Source organism: Montipora capricornis, chromosome 2 (assembly GCF_036669925.1).
Source record: "Montipora capricornis isolate CH-2021 chromosome 2, ASM3666992v2, whole genome shotgun sequence".
Lineage (NCBI taxonomy): Eukaryota > Metazoa > Cnidaria > Anthozoa > Scleractinia > Acroporidae > Montipora > Montipora capricornis.
Window position 1 is genome coordinate 32,319,781 of NC_090884.1, and position 20,000 is coordinate 32,339,780.

The window sequence follows — 20,000 nt, forward strand, 5'->3', positions numbered from 1 at the left end:
GGCCCAGCTGCCAGTTCTGAGGGATGACCTCCTCATTCCAGATCTTATTGAGGAGAAAGTGGAGAACTGTTGGATAAAAACCAGTCCTCCCTCCTTCCAGGCCTCTGGGGGATGTTGTCACACCCAGCAGCTTTCCCGTTCTTTAGAGCTTTCAAGGACCTCTTGACCTCTGCCATGGTGATATGTCCTGTTCGGATGCCTAGCAGTGGTCCTTCAGTAAGAACGGGCGGATTTTCTGGTGGAGGCCTGTTGAAAACTTCCCGGAAGTACTCCTCCCATTGATTAAGTTGGTCTCTATCCTGGTCAGGACCACCCCGTTTGTATCCTTAATCGGTTTGCTCTGGGTAGTCGTTCGCCCACTAAGCAGTCTTGTGGTGTCATAGACCTTCTTCATATCCCTTTGCTCTGCTACTATCTCTGATTCTTGTGCCATTTTATCAATTCTCCTCATCTTGTCCCTCCTGCAGCTTCTCTTCACCTCATGAGTCTTTTTGTTGTACATGTTTGATGCAGCCAGATTCTGCTTTCTGGTCTTTGCAGCTTCTAGCTTTGCTTTCAGTGCACGCCTCTCCTCATCGTGTTTCCAGGTGTCTTCATTCATCTATGCCTTCCTCTCTCTCCTGACCTTACCAAGTACTTCCTCGCAGGTGGATGAATACATTTCTTTGATCTTGCTCCACTCCTGCTCAACATCTAGTTCTGCCTCCTCTTCATCATCCGATCCATTACAGAGGGCCTCGTACCTGTTGGCCAGTGCAATAACGAACTCCTCCCTCACACTTTGGTCCCTGAGCCTGTATGTATAGTATTTCGTTCGTGTTGACCTAGGCTTCTTCAAGGCCAACAGCTTCATCTTGACCTCAGCCAGTAACAAAGTAACAAAGCCTTGACAAAAATGCAGCTTGACTGCGTAAGGCCGTGTGCTGTAGCTGTGCCCTTCAGTCTTAATCAACTTCCTGGCTGGTGCCTCTCCCATAGACCATCATAGCGGAATCGGCTGCCCCCGCCCCTTCCCTCCTCTTTCCAGCACCTCAACAGGGCTGTCAACCCCCAAGCTCTTCAAATATTGAGAATTGATAGCGATGGGATGATAGATGACGTCATAACACTTGTGACGTCATTTCTGATGACGTCATATTGCGTCTTTTACACAAAAAGAAAGTACACTTTCACAAAACCTTGGCAAAAGTCAAAAATCCCCCGAAAAAGATGTCATTGCCGTTGCAACATTTGATTTGATTGTTTTTTTTCGGACCATTCACATTAATTATTGCACAAATTACATTATCCGTCAATAGCAACGTCTGCAAGAACGGTTTATCAGAGTTTATGAGAAAAATAAACGTTTGAACTTTGTTATTATCGATGTTAAAATAACTCTAAAAACACAAGTATTTGAAATTTTATTGTTGTGAAGTCGATTCTCACCAGAAATGACAAACTTCGGCGATTAATCGGGAGATTTCAGATCGTAATCTTGAGATCGGGAGATTCGGTCCAGCCCTGCCTCTAGCAACGTTTAGGACAAGTCTGGAATAAATATGACAAATTGTTTAATACATTATTCTCTACATAAACAAGAATAAGATTTGTATTGAGATCAAAGTTTATTGTCTAATTTCAATTACATTTCACACATTTAGTACATCATTTTCTATTATTGAAAATGTAAAATAGGTCTGCGAAATCACAACCTCATAATGTTTCACAAGGAGCGGTATGATTTACTCTTTGCACTTATGCACTTTCGCACATTTGATTTGCTCTTAGCACATTTTAAAAGTGTATTTACAGTATCACAGACATACACATAGAGTGGTGAACCCTAGTACTCCTTACCTGTGTCCTTCAAGCTCGATCTCTGGGGGTAACTAGGAAATATCTGCCGCAATCCCCCTTGTGGCAAAGTGATCCAAGAGTATAGTGGGCACTCTCAGACCCTTCACTATTTCAGGGTTGTTTTTGTTTTCATAGTATTTAATGGGTTTAAGTACAACCACTCTACCATTTATCTTTTACAGTTGTATATATTCAAGACTATGAACACTATTTATAGTTGTTTATTTTATAACTGATAGATAACAGACATGTTGAAAAAAGCTGAAAGTTATATTTTAATACAAGAGATGGAAAATGGTATTTTTATGACATAAATTTTATATTTATACCAGATCCCGTGAAATGGATCAAGTTTATGTTAGAATACAAAAGATGGATGGAAATGATGTATTTATGATAATTATGATATGAAAAACAAAGAAATTAATTATTATACAAATAAGTACACAGCATTTTTGTGTGTTGAAATTTAATGACAAAAATTACAGATTACTTTTTCATTTTGTGAAACAGGATCCTTCGAGTACAAAGGCTTGTCCGATTTTTTTTCCTACGCCCACTGTGCATGAATTTTTTTATCTTTTTTTGCCGTGCAGGAATGTTTTTTTTTTGGAATTGCCCCCCCCCCCCCCCTCAAGAATAAAATTGTCCATCCCTAAAAATCCCATAATAGCAATTTGAAATAATGGATTTTAAAATGGCCGCCATATCCGCAAAATGGCCTTACCGACAGCTTAGCGTGAGCAAAGCCCACACAAGAATGTACAACCTGCACGTTCATGTGACACTTGCCCTACACGTGAATTTATGCGGATGTCTGGTTTAGTTGTCTGGCACATAAATATAAAAGATTTTCCTTGAGCTTTGGTTGTGAATTCATCTATCAAGTTACCCATGAACCTTGTACAAAGAACAAATTAAGTGAAGCTATGATCCTCGCAGTTATGAACGCAATTTTGTGCTTGCGTAGAGAAGCCTGAAAACTTCGGGACTCGCGATGCCGGTGCGACGCTCTAACCAACTGAGCTTTGTAGCCACTGACGCTGGGAGCTGGTCATTTGTGGGTTCTAATGTTACCCGTGAGGAATGAATCGACGATGAAATGATATATAAAATGGATCATATATTGAACTGCGGATATGAAATCAAGTGAAGCCATGATCCTCGCAGTTATGAACGCAAAGAGAGGCCTGGAAAATTCAAGAATTCATCGGGGTTAATTTCATAACCGCACTTCAATATGTGATCCATTTCATATATTATTTCATCATTGATTCATTCCTCACGGGAACATCACAACCCACAGTTGACCAACTCCCAACTTCAGTGGCTTCATAGCTGAGTTGGTTAGAGCGTCGACCTGGTATCGCGAGGTCACGGGCTCAAATCCCGTTGAAGTCCTGATATGTTCAGTCTTCTCTATGCAATTGCAAAATTGCTTTCACAATTGTGAGGATCATAGCTTCACTTGATTTCATATCCGCAGTTCAATATATGATCCATTTTATATATTCATCTTTAAAGAGCAAATTAAAGCAGGTTTCCTTGGACTTGTGGACTTGTGCAGTGTCATCATACAAATCGTATATTTGGTTCCAAAATATGGAATCAAGATTTCAAATTTTGTATGGCGGAATAACAGATAAAGGTTGGTTAAACCCTTCTGCTTGATTAAATCATGTATTCTTGTGAAGAGCATCGCCATCTGGAACTCGACTATGTAAATCGAACAAAATTGCATGATGAATTCTTAACCTTACAATACACACTTTCCTAGGCCTTTCTTTAGTTAAAGTTAAGCTTACATCAGTATTACATCTAAAGTAAGTCTTAAATAATTTCAGTTCTTGTTACTGAGCTTAAATTTGTTTGGTTATTTCATCCGTTATATTTTGTTATTTAAAGTTGCAAAAATATTTTGAGGCATCATATCACTGTTCCTCACCAAGGTGAGGAATTAATAGCTTAAGACTTGTATATTTTTGTGGGCTTTCATGTTTAAGACTTGTTTTTGTAACAAGCAAATAGCATCTAATATCTTGCCGAAAATAAAACGTGTGGAGACTAAAATCTTGCTTGTGGTGTCTTCATTAGAGCTACATGTTGCAAGGCAAAGTTTCAAAGAAAGCCTCGTCACAGATATTTAATCAGGACTTACATGATTCGTGCAAACACTTATCTCTGCTGCATGTCCTCTTGTGTGTTCTGGCCTCTCCTATGTGTTACGGCAGGAGTTCGCCAGGCTCATTAGCACCCTTCAAATGGGTATCGGGAGGCAACCCCGTACCCCTTCTTTTTATTTGGAAATTAACCAAGAGACAATTACATTACGATGCCTCCCTTGACTGATCTGTCACTACCTCGTTAACTCATTCTTAACTGTTTTAGTCTAAATTCAAGGTGTGTTGTGTTCATGGAATTAAGGTAACTTAAGGCGGCTTAAAGTCCCAGAGTAGGCCTCATTCCAGACAAACCTACTACAGAAAATGCTCTACAATTCGGAGTGTATTATGAATTTTTTCAGTAAGAGTGATTTTTCCGACTTTTCGAACCCTAGCTAGCACTCGTTTACTGAGAATGGCTGCAAACCGATACAAGAAAATGAATGAAGCATGCAGTTTCCGGCTCCCACTTGCAATACTTGGGAGTTGTAGCAACTGGGCAACGACAACGCAAACAAAACGATGACATTAGGGGCCAAATGAGAAACAAATTATCGTGCTGCATATTTTTACCAGAAAAAACGAGGACTCTAGGGACGAGGACATGATGAACAGCGACATGAAAGAAATAGCACTTAACGACTGGCCGTCAGCAAAGCAGTGAGAGTCTGTTTTCCCAAGAACCTTAATGTTCTCCAAGGAGTACATTTAGGATCGAAGGGAAACAATACTCACTGTTTCCCGCTGGGCCAGTTGTTATGCGTTTGTTGTACCTCCCAACTCGCTCATAGCACAAGTTCTATACAGGTGCAACGTTACGACTTCAATGCAAGATGTTACAAACTCCAGCTGCAAATGAAAAAATAATCTAAGTATCGCAAATGTTAAAACTTTTGGTGAAAAACCTTTTTTAACCACTTTTTCTTTTTTTCTTTTTTTTTTTTCTTTTTTTTTTTTTTTGTTTAATAGACAAATTAATTAACAATGTTTTACAACAATGAACTACAACAAATTAATTATTAAAAAATTAAAGATTGAAGGTGGATTTTTATGTTAGGATAAAACGCCTTACATTATAAATAGCTAAAAAGAGAGAGACAAACAGACACAACAACAACAACAACAACAAACAATAGAACAACAGAGGAATAGGCTTATCGAGTTGGTATGAGCACCCATTTCTTTTTAAAATAGTCTTTCCTGTTTTTAATTTTCCGTTCTGTTTCGCACTTGAGAATAATTTTGTTCTTAAACCCAGTAATTTCTGGATTAAATTGGCTTCTTGTGCAGTCCTATAAAAACAACTTCCCAATGATAACAAAATAATTGAGTAAATTAAGTAAAGGCATTGTTGCGATATTATTCCATATAAAACATTTTCCAAAGAGAGGTGTACCCGGTGTACTCAGTCCAGAAATGTCTGGAATGTGAACAGTGATAAAAACGTGGCAAAGACGTTGTATTCCGTCACAAATGTGAGGGCTGTTATAGACGGAGACTTATTGGTGCCTTTTAAATGGGGTGGTATAGAATGACGAAGGCCGGCCCACTGCAGAATGTTAGTTGTATAAGATTGTCTGTTATCAAGGTCCAGTAGAAAGATGCTTTTTCTTGCAATTAAAATTGATAGTAACTTGACAATTGTAAAAGGCACCAGAGGCAAAAATTTCTTCCTCAGTTCTTGTTTAGAGACTTGAACTGCCAACGCAAAAGATTCTTTTTTCTTGATGCGGGTCGGCACAAAGATTAGCCTTGGTTTCAAGATGCAAAACCTGAGGAGTTTATGAGTTATGACTCATTTCACGTGACACGTTCTCCTTCAATCGAAAACGTATTTAGTTGGGAGCTATAACAACCACGTTTAAGGTTTTGGCGACCATGTGCAGGAAGGATATAGAGTGAATGTTCTTCTCTTTCATGACCTTGAGAACGTTCGTTTCAATCAAGTTATAAGATATAACTAATTAGAGTGTAATGCGAAGTGCTAAGTATCTACCCCATATGAACCGTGTTCAATTTCCACCCTGGTCAGAGTTTTTCTCTGTCCCTGTGTGGGCCCATTTCCATCAGTAGGGCTAACTCTCACATGGTTCATATGGGGTTGATACTTAGTGCTTCACGTTACATTCTAATCAGTTACGTCTGTTCAAATATAAGTGCTACACGGCCAACGTTTGCAAAAACGTAATCCCTCCTTGCAGTTATAAGATACTTCGCTATAACTGTAGAAGAAGTGTTTAAGAATTTCGTTTAGCAAAGTTTAATTTCTTAGTGACGTTTAAGTTGACGTTGCTTTTGTCGTTGCACGATTTATCAACGCACACTTCAAGAACATATTCCTCTACACAACGACGGCGAGTGCGATCAAAAAGGTAATAGATTAAAGAACACAACAACTCGCTGCTTTAATATATTTAAGGAAGGAGGAATATTTATGAAAAAAGAAACCAATTTTGGTTCAATCTTCTGTCTCAAAGCGATACAGAGACCATGTAGGCTGCGCACGCACATATTTGGCAACTATTGACGCTAATCCGACAAACTGCAAGATCATCGTGGGCGAAATATAATTTTGCTTTAAACGATCGAAATTTGTCGTGGTATTCATCAAGTGTCCAGGACCTGCACGGTCAGTCACAAATAGTCTTGCTACTCGCAACTGCCATTTGGCCGAAAAACTAGTACTCAACAGACATTTGGGTACCTCACTACTATCCTCTTGTAATTGATCAACGACTTCAATTGGCCAGTGGACTTACGCTTCTTTATTCAAAAAATTTCTCCTATCTCGGAAATTAAAAGACAATTCGTAAAATTTAAACAGTTTGCCTAATCATAAGAGCCACGCAAAGTTCTCTGGTCCTCACGATTGTCTTTTGTTCCGGGCAGTCAAATCCCTCATAGCGACAACTTGTCGTAAGCGACCATTTCCTGTAAGCGGCCACTTTGTAAACACAAGACAATGCAACGCTCAGCGTACTACGCAGAAAATTAACTTTGCAAGACACAAACGTTACACCGTCAAACGTTACACCGATAGAACCTTAACAGAGCGGAGTCTCCCCCACATGGCATGATCGAGATTGTATCCTAAGTTATATGATGCTCCCTAGAGATAATTAATATCTGATTACATTTTTGCGGATTTTGAACAACCCTGTCCTTTTTCTTAAAAATTTTTTATAATCTCTTTGCACTCATAATTTCAATGTCAAAGGAAAGGCTGGCCGGCATGACTTGTACTTTGAAATATATAGTTTCGGTTCAAGAACGTACAGATGTGTAGAAATCATCCCTCGAATTCGTTTCATCGCCACTTCTTTATGTAAAAAAACCCCTTTCTTGCAGGGAACATCGCTGAAATCGAAAACAATGCCTATGCAAACTTTTGGGGGAGTAAACAAGGTGTATTATGGGATTTGAGAACGTAGAGAATTGTGAAACTGTTAGCGTCCAATTTGTCTTCAGAATACCAGCTGGGCATCTCTATGTAACCTGGTGGAGCTTTTTCTCTTTGGAGACTTATGCTTCCTGGCTTATTTAAAATGTATAATGTTTATTGCATTTTTTGCATTGGTTTTCAGATGTATACTGCATGCCCAACATGTTTCTCAAGTTGTTCATTCTTCTTGATTTTTTGCATTTCTTCTACATATTGTGCACCACCATGTAGGGTATGGCTATTTTCTTTGGTGGGATTTCAGTTTGTTCATATGAGAAAGTAGGCTGGCCTGCTTGCCAAGATCTTGGCAAGTCTCGCTTACACTGTAGCCCTTTTTGCTGTGACGAGGAATTTTCTAATACACATGCGTTGCTTTGAAACGCAGCAAGGCTGCGTGATCACAGTTTTATTTGGGATTTTAGTTTTAGAACAATTAGTGTACAATTAGTGTACAATATTGGTCAGGATTAGTATTAGTTTTACAGACGTTGTTAGTCTACAGCAACAGTTATCAAGAGTCGTTTTTAAAGTCAACCTTGGTTGACATAACTTGGTACTAGCCCTTGTGTGACTTTAAAGGTAAAGAGCATAGGAACAAATTCATCCTAGTCCTGGTAATCATATTTAAACCAATGTTTTACTTTGCAACCGAATGATGAATTAAGGATTGAATTCAGGTTTTAATTATAAGAATAGGTTTGTGCTATTGATCATGGTCTAGATGCAGGAAAGACAAACAAAAGAGAATGGCAAAACCAATATTGTCCATTCGATAGTGATTCATCCGGTGTTCTTCCAGTAGCTATCGCCACCCCCTTTAATAACTGGGGTCTGGTATTCACTCCTGAAGAGGCCCTCTGTATCTTAAAAAAAAGATGTTTCAAAGAAAGGAATTTTTTAGTTTACTTCTTGGAAAAATGTTTAAAGTCCCGGGTCCTATTTCCCAAAACTCCCAAGAACCTTCCAAGATATGAAAGGCTGGTCTTTTAACATGTTTATACATGTATGCCTTGAGACTTTTTCCTTTGCAGACTTAGAGGAATTAACGTCATCCATACACCATATTTCAAAATGGAATAAGGTGAAATTTTGGAATATGGTGTATAATACCCCAGAAAAGTTTTAGGACTTTTGCAAAATAAACTCCCAAGCCTTAGTTGTTCGAAAGGTGGATAAACCTGTACCAAAATCTCTATTTTGTCAGAACATATCAACTACAGTTAGGCCCCGCTTTTAAGGACAAAACATTTCCTGGGTGGAGGATCACCCGAGCTACCCGGGGTGAACCAATTACCAACGCTGCATTCATTGCGTTACCGACGCTGTTTGAGTCAAAAAAGTTTATTTATTTTACCACCTTTGTTATGTTTTCATGCTTTGCTTTGGCTGTCCGAAAAGCGTTGTTTTTTTTCGAATTATTGCCCACATCCGAAAAATGCGTGGTGTTAATCCCGCATTTCAATCAGAAGGTGGTGCAGGACGTAGCCCAAGATGTATTCCAAGGACATTCGACTATTACTGCTGCTACACCGCAGCTGAAGAAGGAAAACTTGGGCAGTTTCTAAACAATTATCCTTGGACGCCTCACGAAATATGGTTTGATAAGATAGAATGTGCAATTCGCGGATATGGTGACGCGGTTTCACTTGTCCTCGTGGCCGACAAGAAACCGCGACAGGTTTTGACAGTTTTGCAGAACGAGCGAGGTCTCAAAGAAACTGCCGGTTTACACAAACACATCCCGCACACTCAACTGCAAGACTTTCACATGACACTTGGAAAAGTGAATCAAAGTAGCTTTCCAGTTCAGTCCGCAGTCGAAGAGACACGAAAGAGGCTGGTCGACATTCGACTATTACTGCTGCTACACCGCAGCTGAAGAAGGAAAACTTGGGCAGTTTCTAAACAATTATCCTTGGACGCCTCACGAAATATGGTTTGATAAGATAGAATGTGCAATTCGCGGATATGGATATAGTGAATCAAAGTAGCTTTCCAGTTCAGTCCGCAGTCGAAGAGATCAACAGAGTTTTTTTCCCAAAGGAAATGGCAAGCGAAAGATGTGAGAGTTTAACAAAAGAAAGAAAAAAAAATTGAAGCCCCGTCATTTTCGAAAAATTTAAGGTGTCCCTGAATTGGCTGCCAAGAATTTTTTAAAACTTTGGTCATAGTTGTATCTCAGATTGCTAATTACTATTCTTCAATAAAAAATGGGGTTACCCAGTTCATTTTTTAGATATATGCAAGTAAAGACGAAATATAGAATGTCTTTGGAGAGCTTTCATGTTGCCATGGTAACCTATTACTTCACAATAAAGGAAGCATTTTGTTAAGTTATCACTGGTGTTTCATATGGAACCATAACATTCCAGTTACGTGATACAATGTTTCAGTTATAACCCAGCTTCTAATAAGAATGTCTCTTGAAGTGGTGAAACTGGTTCCAGCCACCTTAAGTAGGATTATTAAAGTTATCATAATATCATGATTAGGGTAATACATATGATACAGTCAACACCCACATATAAGAAGCTAGAATTTAAGAACCTGTTAGGCTAAAAATTTCATTTTAGACGCCACCCCCCCCCCCCCCCCTCCCCAACCCCCCGTTACATAAGAACCAGTTTGGCATTAAAAAGTTTAAACACGTTCTTATTTTAGAAAATGACCTTGAAATTTCAAGTGTCTGGAACAAATTTTAAACTGCACAGACCTTTTTTAAAACTCTTTTTTCATGGTAATGATTGAAATATAAAGGTATCAGCACACTCATCAGAGGAAATCAGTCATACCATATGTATCATAGAGTAGATATCTTTTGTGGAATAGGAACAAATTTAAGAACCTAGATAGCCTAAAACTACTGTAAATACCATTCTTATAAGAACCTATTTAGCCTCGCTTGGAAAATCTAGGTTCTTATGTGTGGGTGTTTACTGGAGCACTGAAAAACGCAGACTGCAGATTGTGCAGACCGTCTGTAAAATGAAAATTCGGTTAGCCTGAGTTAGGCCTAAATAACATACGGTTAGCCTAATAAGGCCTAAATAACATTCAGGTTAGCCTGTTTACGGTTAGCTCTCAATAATAGTGAGAGTAACGCCATATTGTACCCCTGGTCTGCACGGTCTCCACAGTCTGCAGTCTGCGTTTTGGCGTGACCGGTGTTTACTGTATGTAATACAGAAAAGGTTATGTACAAAAATGAAAAGCTATGTACAAGAATGAATTAAATGCTATGTATAGTCATGATGTATAGCCATATATGTCCATCTATTACCACGTAATCCATTTATAACCACATCTTTTTATATATTTAACTAATTATATCCATGTATTGCAGCGTATGAACATGTGTATGTATAACCATGTGTATCCATGTATGACGTATAAACATGTGTATAACCATGTTTATACATGGATGTACTTGGCTGCAGAAGGCTATAGATGCTGATATATTGGTCGATATGATAATTTATGTTCTTTACGATACACTTTAATAATCCTACTTAAAGTACCAAACCGAGAGTGACGAGCAAATTAAAATACTATGACGGAACAAAATTAGATAGATAGCGTGACCACTGATTCAGCAGAAAAATGAGGCTTGTACGCCCGAGTGTTCAAAGTTGCTATCTTTTAGTACTCTTGGTTGTTTTAATCGTTTCATTTTGTGCCTTTAGATGGTTTATATTTGACCGGAAATTCCGGAGATCAGAAAAATGTCTGGTGTACAGCCCTGCTTTTCCATCGGCTGGTGGTCCTGGTTGTAGTCCAAAGTGTGTCGCACGCAACGATGATGTCACGCAAATGTATGGAGCTGCTTTTTACCAGAAATACAATTCTTGGCCGCCTGAACTTACAGAAAATATGAAACTTGCGGCGTCAGTTTTGAAAAGGTTTGGCCAACCACGAAGTTTGAACACGAAGGAAGTTGGAAATCTTCATGTGGCCTTCGACTATTACTGTTGCTACACAGAAGGTGAGGCATTAAAAATCGGGCGTTTTCTGAACAATTATCCTTGGACGCCTCACGAAATATGGTTTGATAAGATAGAATGTGCAATTCATGGATATGGTGACGCGGTTTCACTTGTGCTCATGGCCAACAAGAAATCACAACAGGTTTTGACACAGTGGGTCCTGCAGAACGAGCGAGATCTCAAAGAAATTGCCGGTGTAGACAAACACATCCCGCACACACAACTGCAAGACTTCCACATGACACTTGGAACAGTAAATCAAAGTAGCTTTCCAGTTCAGTCCGCAGTCGAAGAGATCAATAGAGTTATTCCCCCAGGGAAATGGCACGCCACACCGGTCGTTGTCAACCGACCGGTTTGCGGAAGATGTGAGAGGATAAAAGAAGCAAGAAAAAACATTGAAGCACATTCTCAGGGTTAACACAAAAGTGGAATATCCCTTTTTAATCACCGAACGATTTGCGAGGGGTTTGATCAGGCAAAGTCATCAAATCTGACATAGAAATACAAAGACATTTCATGGGTAGACCTTATTGCATAGTATGAAATAATTTGTCGCTTTCTCGAGCGGGTGTGTACTTTGAAGGGAAAATACGGTCTAGAAAGAGTTTCTCGGAATCGAAAGTTCTTTACCTGTGTTATCATACTTGACCACTCATTTGGACTGCAAGTGTTTAAATGGCCAACAATAATGCTTCAAAAATAGGCAAATTTAAATTGAAATCCGCCATTTTTGTTTTTGCATATGCAAACGAGGCTGACTTAGCAATGGTCAAGGATTTCTCCGGATGACAACCGGATGACTTAATGTACTTGATGTAAAGAAGAAAAACACAGGCGAGGAGATCAGTACTTTGTAGACTTGAATCTTAATCCAGAGGCTAAATTGTAATGATATTGGCTCCACCTCTGAACATATTTACCTCGTGGTCGTTAAAAGGATTTTATATTTGAGTCATATGCAGGAGTTTTGCAAAGCGAAAGAGAGCTTGCAGTGCTATCCCGCACTCATTGCTGTGAAGTAAATGCCTGGAAATCAAGTTCAATCTGTCTACTGTGGCTTTCTACGAGATCCCTGTTACAACTTCAAAACAAACGATCGATTTATGTATTTCCATCAAATGTATTTCCATTAAATGAAAAGGGTAAATCGTTTCCGACGGTAGTTTCTATACTGCTGACAAAATTTCCCCACATTTCAAGTTACAGTGAAAGTCGTCTATATATGGCTTGATTCAGTTTTCTCGCTCCAATATAATGATATTTTGGACTAGTTGACTGAGATTTCTGTATGAAGCGAATGTCACCAATACCAATGTTCATATACCTGAAGATCCCGCTTGAAGTCCTCCTTGGTAAAATGACAGACCCGAACAGACAATATAGCAGTCAGTTTTTCACGTTTGAGGAATCCATCCACGTTTTATTTTCGCCGGCCAACATTTCTTTAAATTGAAATTTTCCGGTTTGTAATTTCTCTTGGGATATGAAAATGTCCCAAGAGAAGTCGAAAACAATGCCTATGCAGATTTTTGGGAGTTAAAAGAGGTGTATTATGGGATTTGTACAGGAATTGAATAGCCTCTACTGAAGTTATGTTTATTTCACAATAGCTTTTGGGTAGGCGGCTTGTTTTCCCTTTAGGATCTTTAAACGTTGGTATTTTGTATTAAAATGTTGGTATTTTTCGGTAAAACTTTGAGATTTTTAAAAAAAATTGAGGTAGATTCTTAGGCGATCTTTCGGGATTATTGGAGCGAGGTCTACTACACGTTACGTGCAAGTCAGCATGGATAAGTAATGCATGATCGAGATCTTAGCAACGTCATTATTTTGCCCTTTTTTGGTGTTATGTACTAATTTGGAGTATAAAAGCGTAATGAAGATGAATTTGTCCCGTCGCCATCGATGACACCGCCATCATGTCATCACAAACTTACAACAGCTTAGCTGACAAACTCCGACGATCTTTTCATAGTGTTCTGATTCAAATATCTGGCAGTTTGAGGAAAGATCAACTGGATGAGCTTTTTTTTTACTGGACTGGACTCACTACTGAGAGGGATTCCGCAGCTCTAGACATTCTTCGCCGCTCTCGTTCTTCAAGGGAGGATGTGTCTAACCTAAAGGAAGGTTTGCGTGCGGTGCAACGAGAAGATCTCTTCAAATGCTGGACTGTATTTGAAATCAAGAGGAACCTTAGTATCCTCCTTAATCTCTATGCAAGAAAGAGGAGTGGAACAGAAAGGTCTTGTGGGCATGCTTTGCATCCGGCAAAGAAGGTAGTTGACAATTCGTCTATAGTTATGAACCAGATAGAAGGGGGTCACTACGATGACGATATCGCAGTTGGATCGTTGGTGGACTCGACAAAGAACATCAGGAAGGTGCTGGTCGCTTTTGAAAAAGAAGTTGAACGCGAACTGATGGATCCATGGAGCAGATTGACCTTGCTTGTGATTGCAGGGGAGACCGTAGCTTCTGCTTTGGCAAAGGATGAAACTCACTGCTTTGACATGAATGAAACGCTGATCGTGACACTCTGCTGCAACGGAGCTGAAGAACTTTGCTCACGAATGATTAAAATGGGAACTTGGGTAAGCTAATATTCATTAGCCCTTGAATCGGCTAAATTCTCATATTTTGCTTGAATTAGGAGAGCTTCCTTCATTGACGCGCATGAATGACAAGAATAAAGCACGTGATTTTGATGAAAGCGAAACCGAGTAGAAAACCAACGAAGCAAGGCCGAACGCTTGAAAAATATTTGAGATTATGCAAAAATGTGAGGCTTGCTGCTAAAAGAGATAACTGCTTATGAACCTGAGCGTAACTAGGCATCTTAGGTTACGGAATGAACTAATGCCAGTTTTCAGACGTTGCCATTGAAATACATAATAGCAACAGTGGGCTTAGCTTCTAAACCCGATTGTTCGATCGGGTATCCATTCCAAGGCCGGCTGGCATCATTGAGTAGCAGGCCTTGTGCGTGATTTGTTGCCTGCATATAACGCCTATTTTAAACCCTATCTCAGTGAAACAAAACATTGTTCTCTTCACAACTCGTTATGGATAAACATGTAACTTGTTGAGCTGTCTTGCGACCCTTAAATGAAAGATGTGAGAAAATTATAATTACTAATAATTGATATATGTGCCAATGGGAATCTTAGATATAATTACATAGCAGGACAGAATTTATTAATGGGATTCGTGACTTTCTTTTGTTATGTGCAATTAAATGTGCAGTAAACTTGCAGCGCTTAAGTCCCTTTTACCCAAGGAAATGTGCGAAGACAAATGTAGAAAACGAATTTTGCTGTCCTCTCCTCAAAGTGTTCTCATTTTTGTAACTCCTTAGTTCATTATTTTCGAATTGCTCCTCTTCATTTTCTTGTCAATGCATACATTATTATTGCCATATACTACTGTTATGAATTTCGCTTCTTTGGAGAAAATTTTACTTTGTCGCAACTGAATAAATATATAACTTAGCGATAAAAAGGTCGTAAAGCTTAGCCAAACGATCATTTGACCCACGGTCGAGATACTAAGAGCTATGGGTCTTCTTCTGTTTTGACATCACAACCAGGGTTACTTCGTGCTACAGCGGGAATGACAAGCAGTTGGCAATGTCAACTCAGAAATAGAACTCATGCACCTATATGCTTAACGCCCGATAACTCCGGATAGCTGAATAAGTGAGGGGTTGTTTCATAATGCAGCACTTGCATTAATAGGTAATATCTTTTTAACTCAGGAGCAGTTCTGTGACCACGTAGAGGAACAGTACTATCGTGTCTCTTGTCAAGATGAGAGCAGTTTGGCAAGAAAGAAAATAGCTGAGGTGATGCAGAAGCTAAAGGAGACTAGGTTCTTCCAGTAGTAAGGGGCAAATGAAACAGCATGGAATGGTATCTTGCGCCCGTCGAATTTGACAAGTTGCGAGTGACGAAATGAGGGATCTGATATTGAAGACACAATCCAGAAAACAGCAGTAGGAAACAAACTAAGGGGAAAGAAGAAAACAAAAAAAATGAAAAAAAAAAAAAACTCAAACAAAACAAAACCTCCCCGAAAAAACAAACAAAACAAAAACAAAACAAGACCAAAAGCAAAAAAAAAGCAAACAAAAAAAGACACGAAGAGAAGAAAACAAAAACAAAACCAAAAGAAAAAAAAAAGCAAAAAAAAAAAAAACATGAAGAGAAGAAAACAAAACAAAAACAAAACAAAAACATAACAAAACCAAAAGAAAAAAAATAAGCAAATAAAAAAAAGACATGAAGAGAAGAAACAACAGGAACCTATGGCGGAAGATTCTCTCCACAAAAAGGAAAAGGTATTGCTGCTCGAATAGAATAGAATATAATAACTTTACTATGATCCGATTGTTGTTACTTCTTCGTTGTTAAAAACACCTGAGGCTGGTCACAAAAGTCCTATACAGAAAATTTCAGATATTAATATTAGTGACCTTTAGATTGGAGTACGAGAACGACTACGAGTACGAGTTTTCTTTAATGGGCACGCGCATCACGTTTAAAGAACAAAAATTGTCGAAAAGCGCATGCTCAGAACTGAGATTTCGTACTTGTAGTCGTCCTCGTACTCCAGTTTGAAGGTCCCTTATATACTGTAGGGCCTCATGGTTAGTATGCTCGACTCCGGATAGAGTGGTCCGGGCTCGGGTCCTGGCTGGGGAAATTGTGTTGTGTTCTTGGGCAAGACACTTTACTATCACGGTGCCTCTCTCCACTCATACCCTATAAATGGGTACCAGTGAATCTAATGCTGGGGGTAACCCTGCGATGGACTAGCATCCCATTCAGGGGGGAGTGGAAATACTCCTAGTCGCTTCATGCTACAGAAACCCGGAGATAAGTGCCGGCCTGATGGGCCTTCTAGGCTCGTAGCAGACTTAACCTACCTACCTATATACTGTAGGGGACAGTATCCAACAAGCGGCCCCGTTTGCATCGGCACGTCATGAGGAAAGTTCTGTCCATCCCAGTCTAGTGGTTCTAGACAGATGCCAGAGTATTGGTAGCGCAAACAACAACAACGACAACAATAACAAGAACATCAACAATTGTAATAATATTTCGCAACATCAACATTACATCTACATGTTCCAGAATTCGGCAAAGTCGCTTTTTCCCTCAAGGATGTTTCTGCTTCGGTGGCATCATACGCTATAGGCCTTTTTAGAGCTGACACGCACGCCAATCCGGCCACTTCTGCTGGAGAGAACAGGACAGCCACAACACCAGGGGCTCCATCCCCTACTCTTTTCGAATAATGTGTGGGATCTTAAACGTCCCCCAGAGTTTATGAACAAGTTCAAGGGTTGTGAGAACTTGTCCTAAGTTACCCGGCCAACAGAGCCTTTCTGAACTCGACGAGAGAGAAAAGACTGCAGAAATATTGTGAAGTCTCTATTAAGTAAGTGCAAGCCGTTGCTTGGAGACAGTTTCAGACCATGGCCAAGTCTCGATCGCACTACTGGACGCAATATTGATTTTCGTACTGAAGGCTCGATTATGACCCTTCGCTTTGACAAAAATATGATATGCACGCTGCCTAAACTGGTTTGACCAGAGTGTCTAGCCCAGAACCTTGGACTGCGCAGACTTAAAAGACTTGACACAATTTCTGCAGAGCCTCTCTTGCTTGCCCTCTGGTGAGTTTTAGAGAGGCTCTGCTCGCAGGGTGGTCCTTAGCTAAATAAGATCGATACTTGAATAACCTGATTATTAAATCTATCATTAATAATTATTGGTAGATATCATTTCTTTAATATGCAACATTTCACATGTGTATCTTGCTGTTCATTACTGATACGATCAACATATACTCACTTGCTTTTCACATGTTTTCCGACAATGTACATGACAAAAGGGCCAGCAAGATATGTTGAATACTTTTCAAACGTGCTAAAGTCACTCTGCTTGGTGAAATACTCAAACGCCTGCATGGCTTCTGATGCTGTGCGGTAGATATTAGGTGACAGTGTGTGCACAAATGTGTTGTCCACCCATTTCCGCCACTTTCTCTCTTCCCTGTACGTTTAAAAAGAGTTGATTTAAAAATAAAAAAATAAAAGGCAACAACGGGCGAACTTAGTGCCCACCTCTTTCAATGTTCTTGGTCCCAAACTTCAATCCCATAAATAGCAGTGAATATTTAACAATTTTTCTTTGAAATCGTGGTAAATATTCTGCCACTGTTCAACTTTTCACCGAGATTGAAAAGAATAATTGTTTTAGTATTATACTCACACGTGCGTGGAAAATGTGCAAGCGGCACAAAGCATGTGTGAATGTGTTTACAGAAGTTTCAAACGTGGCAAATCTAAAATCCTCGTCACAAACAGCAAAATGGTCACTTAGCACCGTTCAAATCAGCAATCTAAATCAAAAGTCTACTTGTTAAAACATTTTCACCATTCAATCAAAGGTTTTTTTTTTTTGGCGGAATGTGTAGATTTTTAAAAATTAAATAATGACTGATAAAGTCCGGTTGAAAAAACGGACGAAATATTTGATAAGTTTTAACTTTCTGCTCCGAGTTTGTAAAACTTTTTTAACTTTCATTATGCTTCCGGAGCAGGAAACAAATGTTTTTGATTGTGTGTAGAATTCTGTTTTGCAAGCCTGATAAAGTAAAACCCCACGAGTACATGTAAGAACCTTCCATTTAAAAATGGTAATTAACAGCAATTTAGGCTATCTAGGTTCTTACATGTAAATAGGTTCCTATTTTCTGAAGGAAGAAAACTACACTGTAGATAGCAGAATTCAGTGGTATTCGGCCTTCGTCCCCTATGCAGCAACCAGTTTTTCCTTATTCCCTTATGCAAAATTTGAGTACAATTTAAATACAGAATTTAAAAAATCACATAAAATGACTATAATAAGTAAAATTGAAAGATCACACGAATCTTCATACACTGTAACATCAACATACATGTACATGTAATTTTACTGTTAAAGTTCCTTATAGGGGTTCTAACTGGCAAGGAAGAGTAAAGCATCACTTAACATTTCAATCAATAAAGATTTTATGAGAAATAAGATAAATAGGTCCGCAATGCGTACTTGGGGTCTTATGCTTAGTTTAACTCCATTCAGCCCACCATGCGTCCATGCGTGATTGGTTGAAAATTTGCCATAACAATGCAGCAGTGAAATGGGTTCCTTCAGTATGCTTCAAATTTCAGGACATGTTCAGAATTTTACATCGATGACTTGCTGCTAATCTTTCTCTTATTGCCATTTGCATAGTTTATACAACTTTTTGTGCACACTACAGCACCTCTATCAGCTACATGTATTTACTAGTAACAGAAGCACTAGAATGGCTAAAAAACAAGCATGGCACTGTCATTTATTCATACGATCTTATAAATGATTAGGAGAACGCTGAAATTCAACTAGCATCTACTGGAGTAGCAGTAATAAACATTGATGGTACACACAGCATTCACAATACCTAAAAATATAGATGATGATGTGAGGGAAAATCCAGGTCCTACAATATTTGATATCATTGATCCAGCAACCACTGTGTCCGCTGACTCTAGCCAAGGAAATGAAGCAATCTTTGGTGTGAATGCTGGTAAGCAATGTGTAGCAATGTCACTTACTGCTATTATGTAACATCAAATACAAGGTATTAGTTTGTGGACTAATTCTACTTTGAACAATATTTTGGTTATTGGCAATAATCTATACAGTGCTAAAAGATGTTCTGTGCAAACTAATGACTATTTGCTGTTAACCGATGTTCCAGACATGGTTTCATTTTATTTTTTAAAGTGTATCATTACAATAGAGTGAGTCATTTACTGGAAGTTTGTTCATGACATCAAACATTGGTCCATATATGTCTCTTAGAAATTCACTTCTAGAAGTATTTTCAAACTCTTAAAAACATTTCCTTGACTAGAGTCAGCGGACACAAAGGTTGTTGGATCAATGGTATCAAATATTGTAGGACCTGGATTTTCCTCCACATCATTTGCTTCCCTTATAAGCAATGGGATGCAAACATTGTAGCACATCATTTGTGTAAACCAAATCATCACCTCATTACATGACGTGTAATATCCAACAACTTGTTGTAATGTTGGCCAGTAAAACACATTTAAGCGAAACATCATCAGCATCGTATTCGAAAATCGCCCTCGCACACGTGAAAATGATCCTTGGCTTTCACAAAATTGTTGTGACAGCTGATCCTTGACCGGTATTGTTTGATTGTTGTTCCCATGCTGGCGGTTACTAGTAGACAACAGTAAGAGTACAAAATCCTATTCTTTAAGACTGCAAGACCCTTATTCAATGCAAGTATTTTTTAAAGTACAATAACTCTTTCAGTTTGAAGTGTAATCCACACCGATAGTTCAAGCCGATAAATACTGGCTCGTGAGAGCTTGTGAGATACTCGTGAGATATTTGTGAGATATGTGGTGCAACTCGCACCGGATTTCAAGCCAATGAATGTGGGTTTGCGAAAGCGTGTTAGCTTTGAAAAGTGCAGTCCGCACTAAACACAAGCCGAGTCTAGATA

The 20,000-nt window shown here is 39.0% G+C and overlaps 2 protein-coding genes and 1 pseudogene across 2 annotated transcripts in view; 1 reads left to right on the plus strand and 2 right to left on the minus strand.

The window, feature by feature from the left end:
* LOC138018928 (large ribosomal subunit protein eL28-like) overlaps window positions 1-20,000 on the minus strand; it is a 169,706-nt gene that overhangs the window by 145,068 nt on the left and 4,638 nt on the right. The gene's annotated exons all lie outside the window — the stretch shown is intronic.
* Window positions 13,303-15,703, plus strand: LOC138018852 (uncharacterized). Its single transcript, XM_068865537.1, has 2 exons — window positions 13,303-14,023; window positions 15,187-15,703. The coding sequence occupies exons 1-2, from the start codon at window positions 13,349-13,351 to the stop codon at window positions 15,310-15,312; spliced, it is 801 nt and encodes a 266-aa protein (XP_068721638.1). The 5' UTR covers window positions 13,303-13,348; the 3' UTR covers window positions 15,313-15,703.
* Window positions 17,172-20,000, minus strand: part of LOC138037161 (prostaglandin E synthase 2-like) — a 16,097-nt pseudogene continuing 13,268 nt past the window's right edge.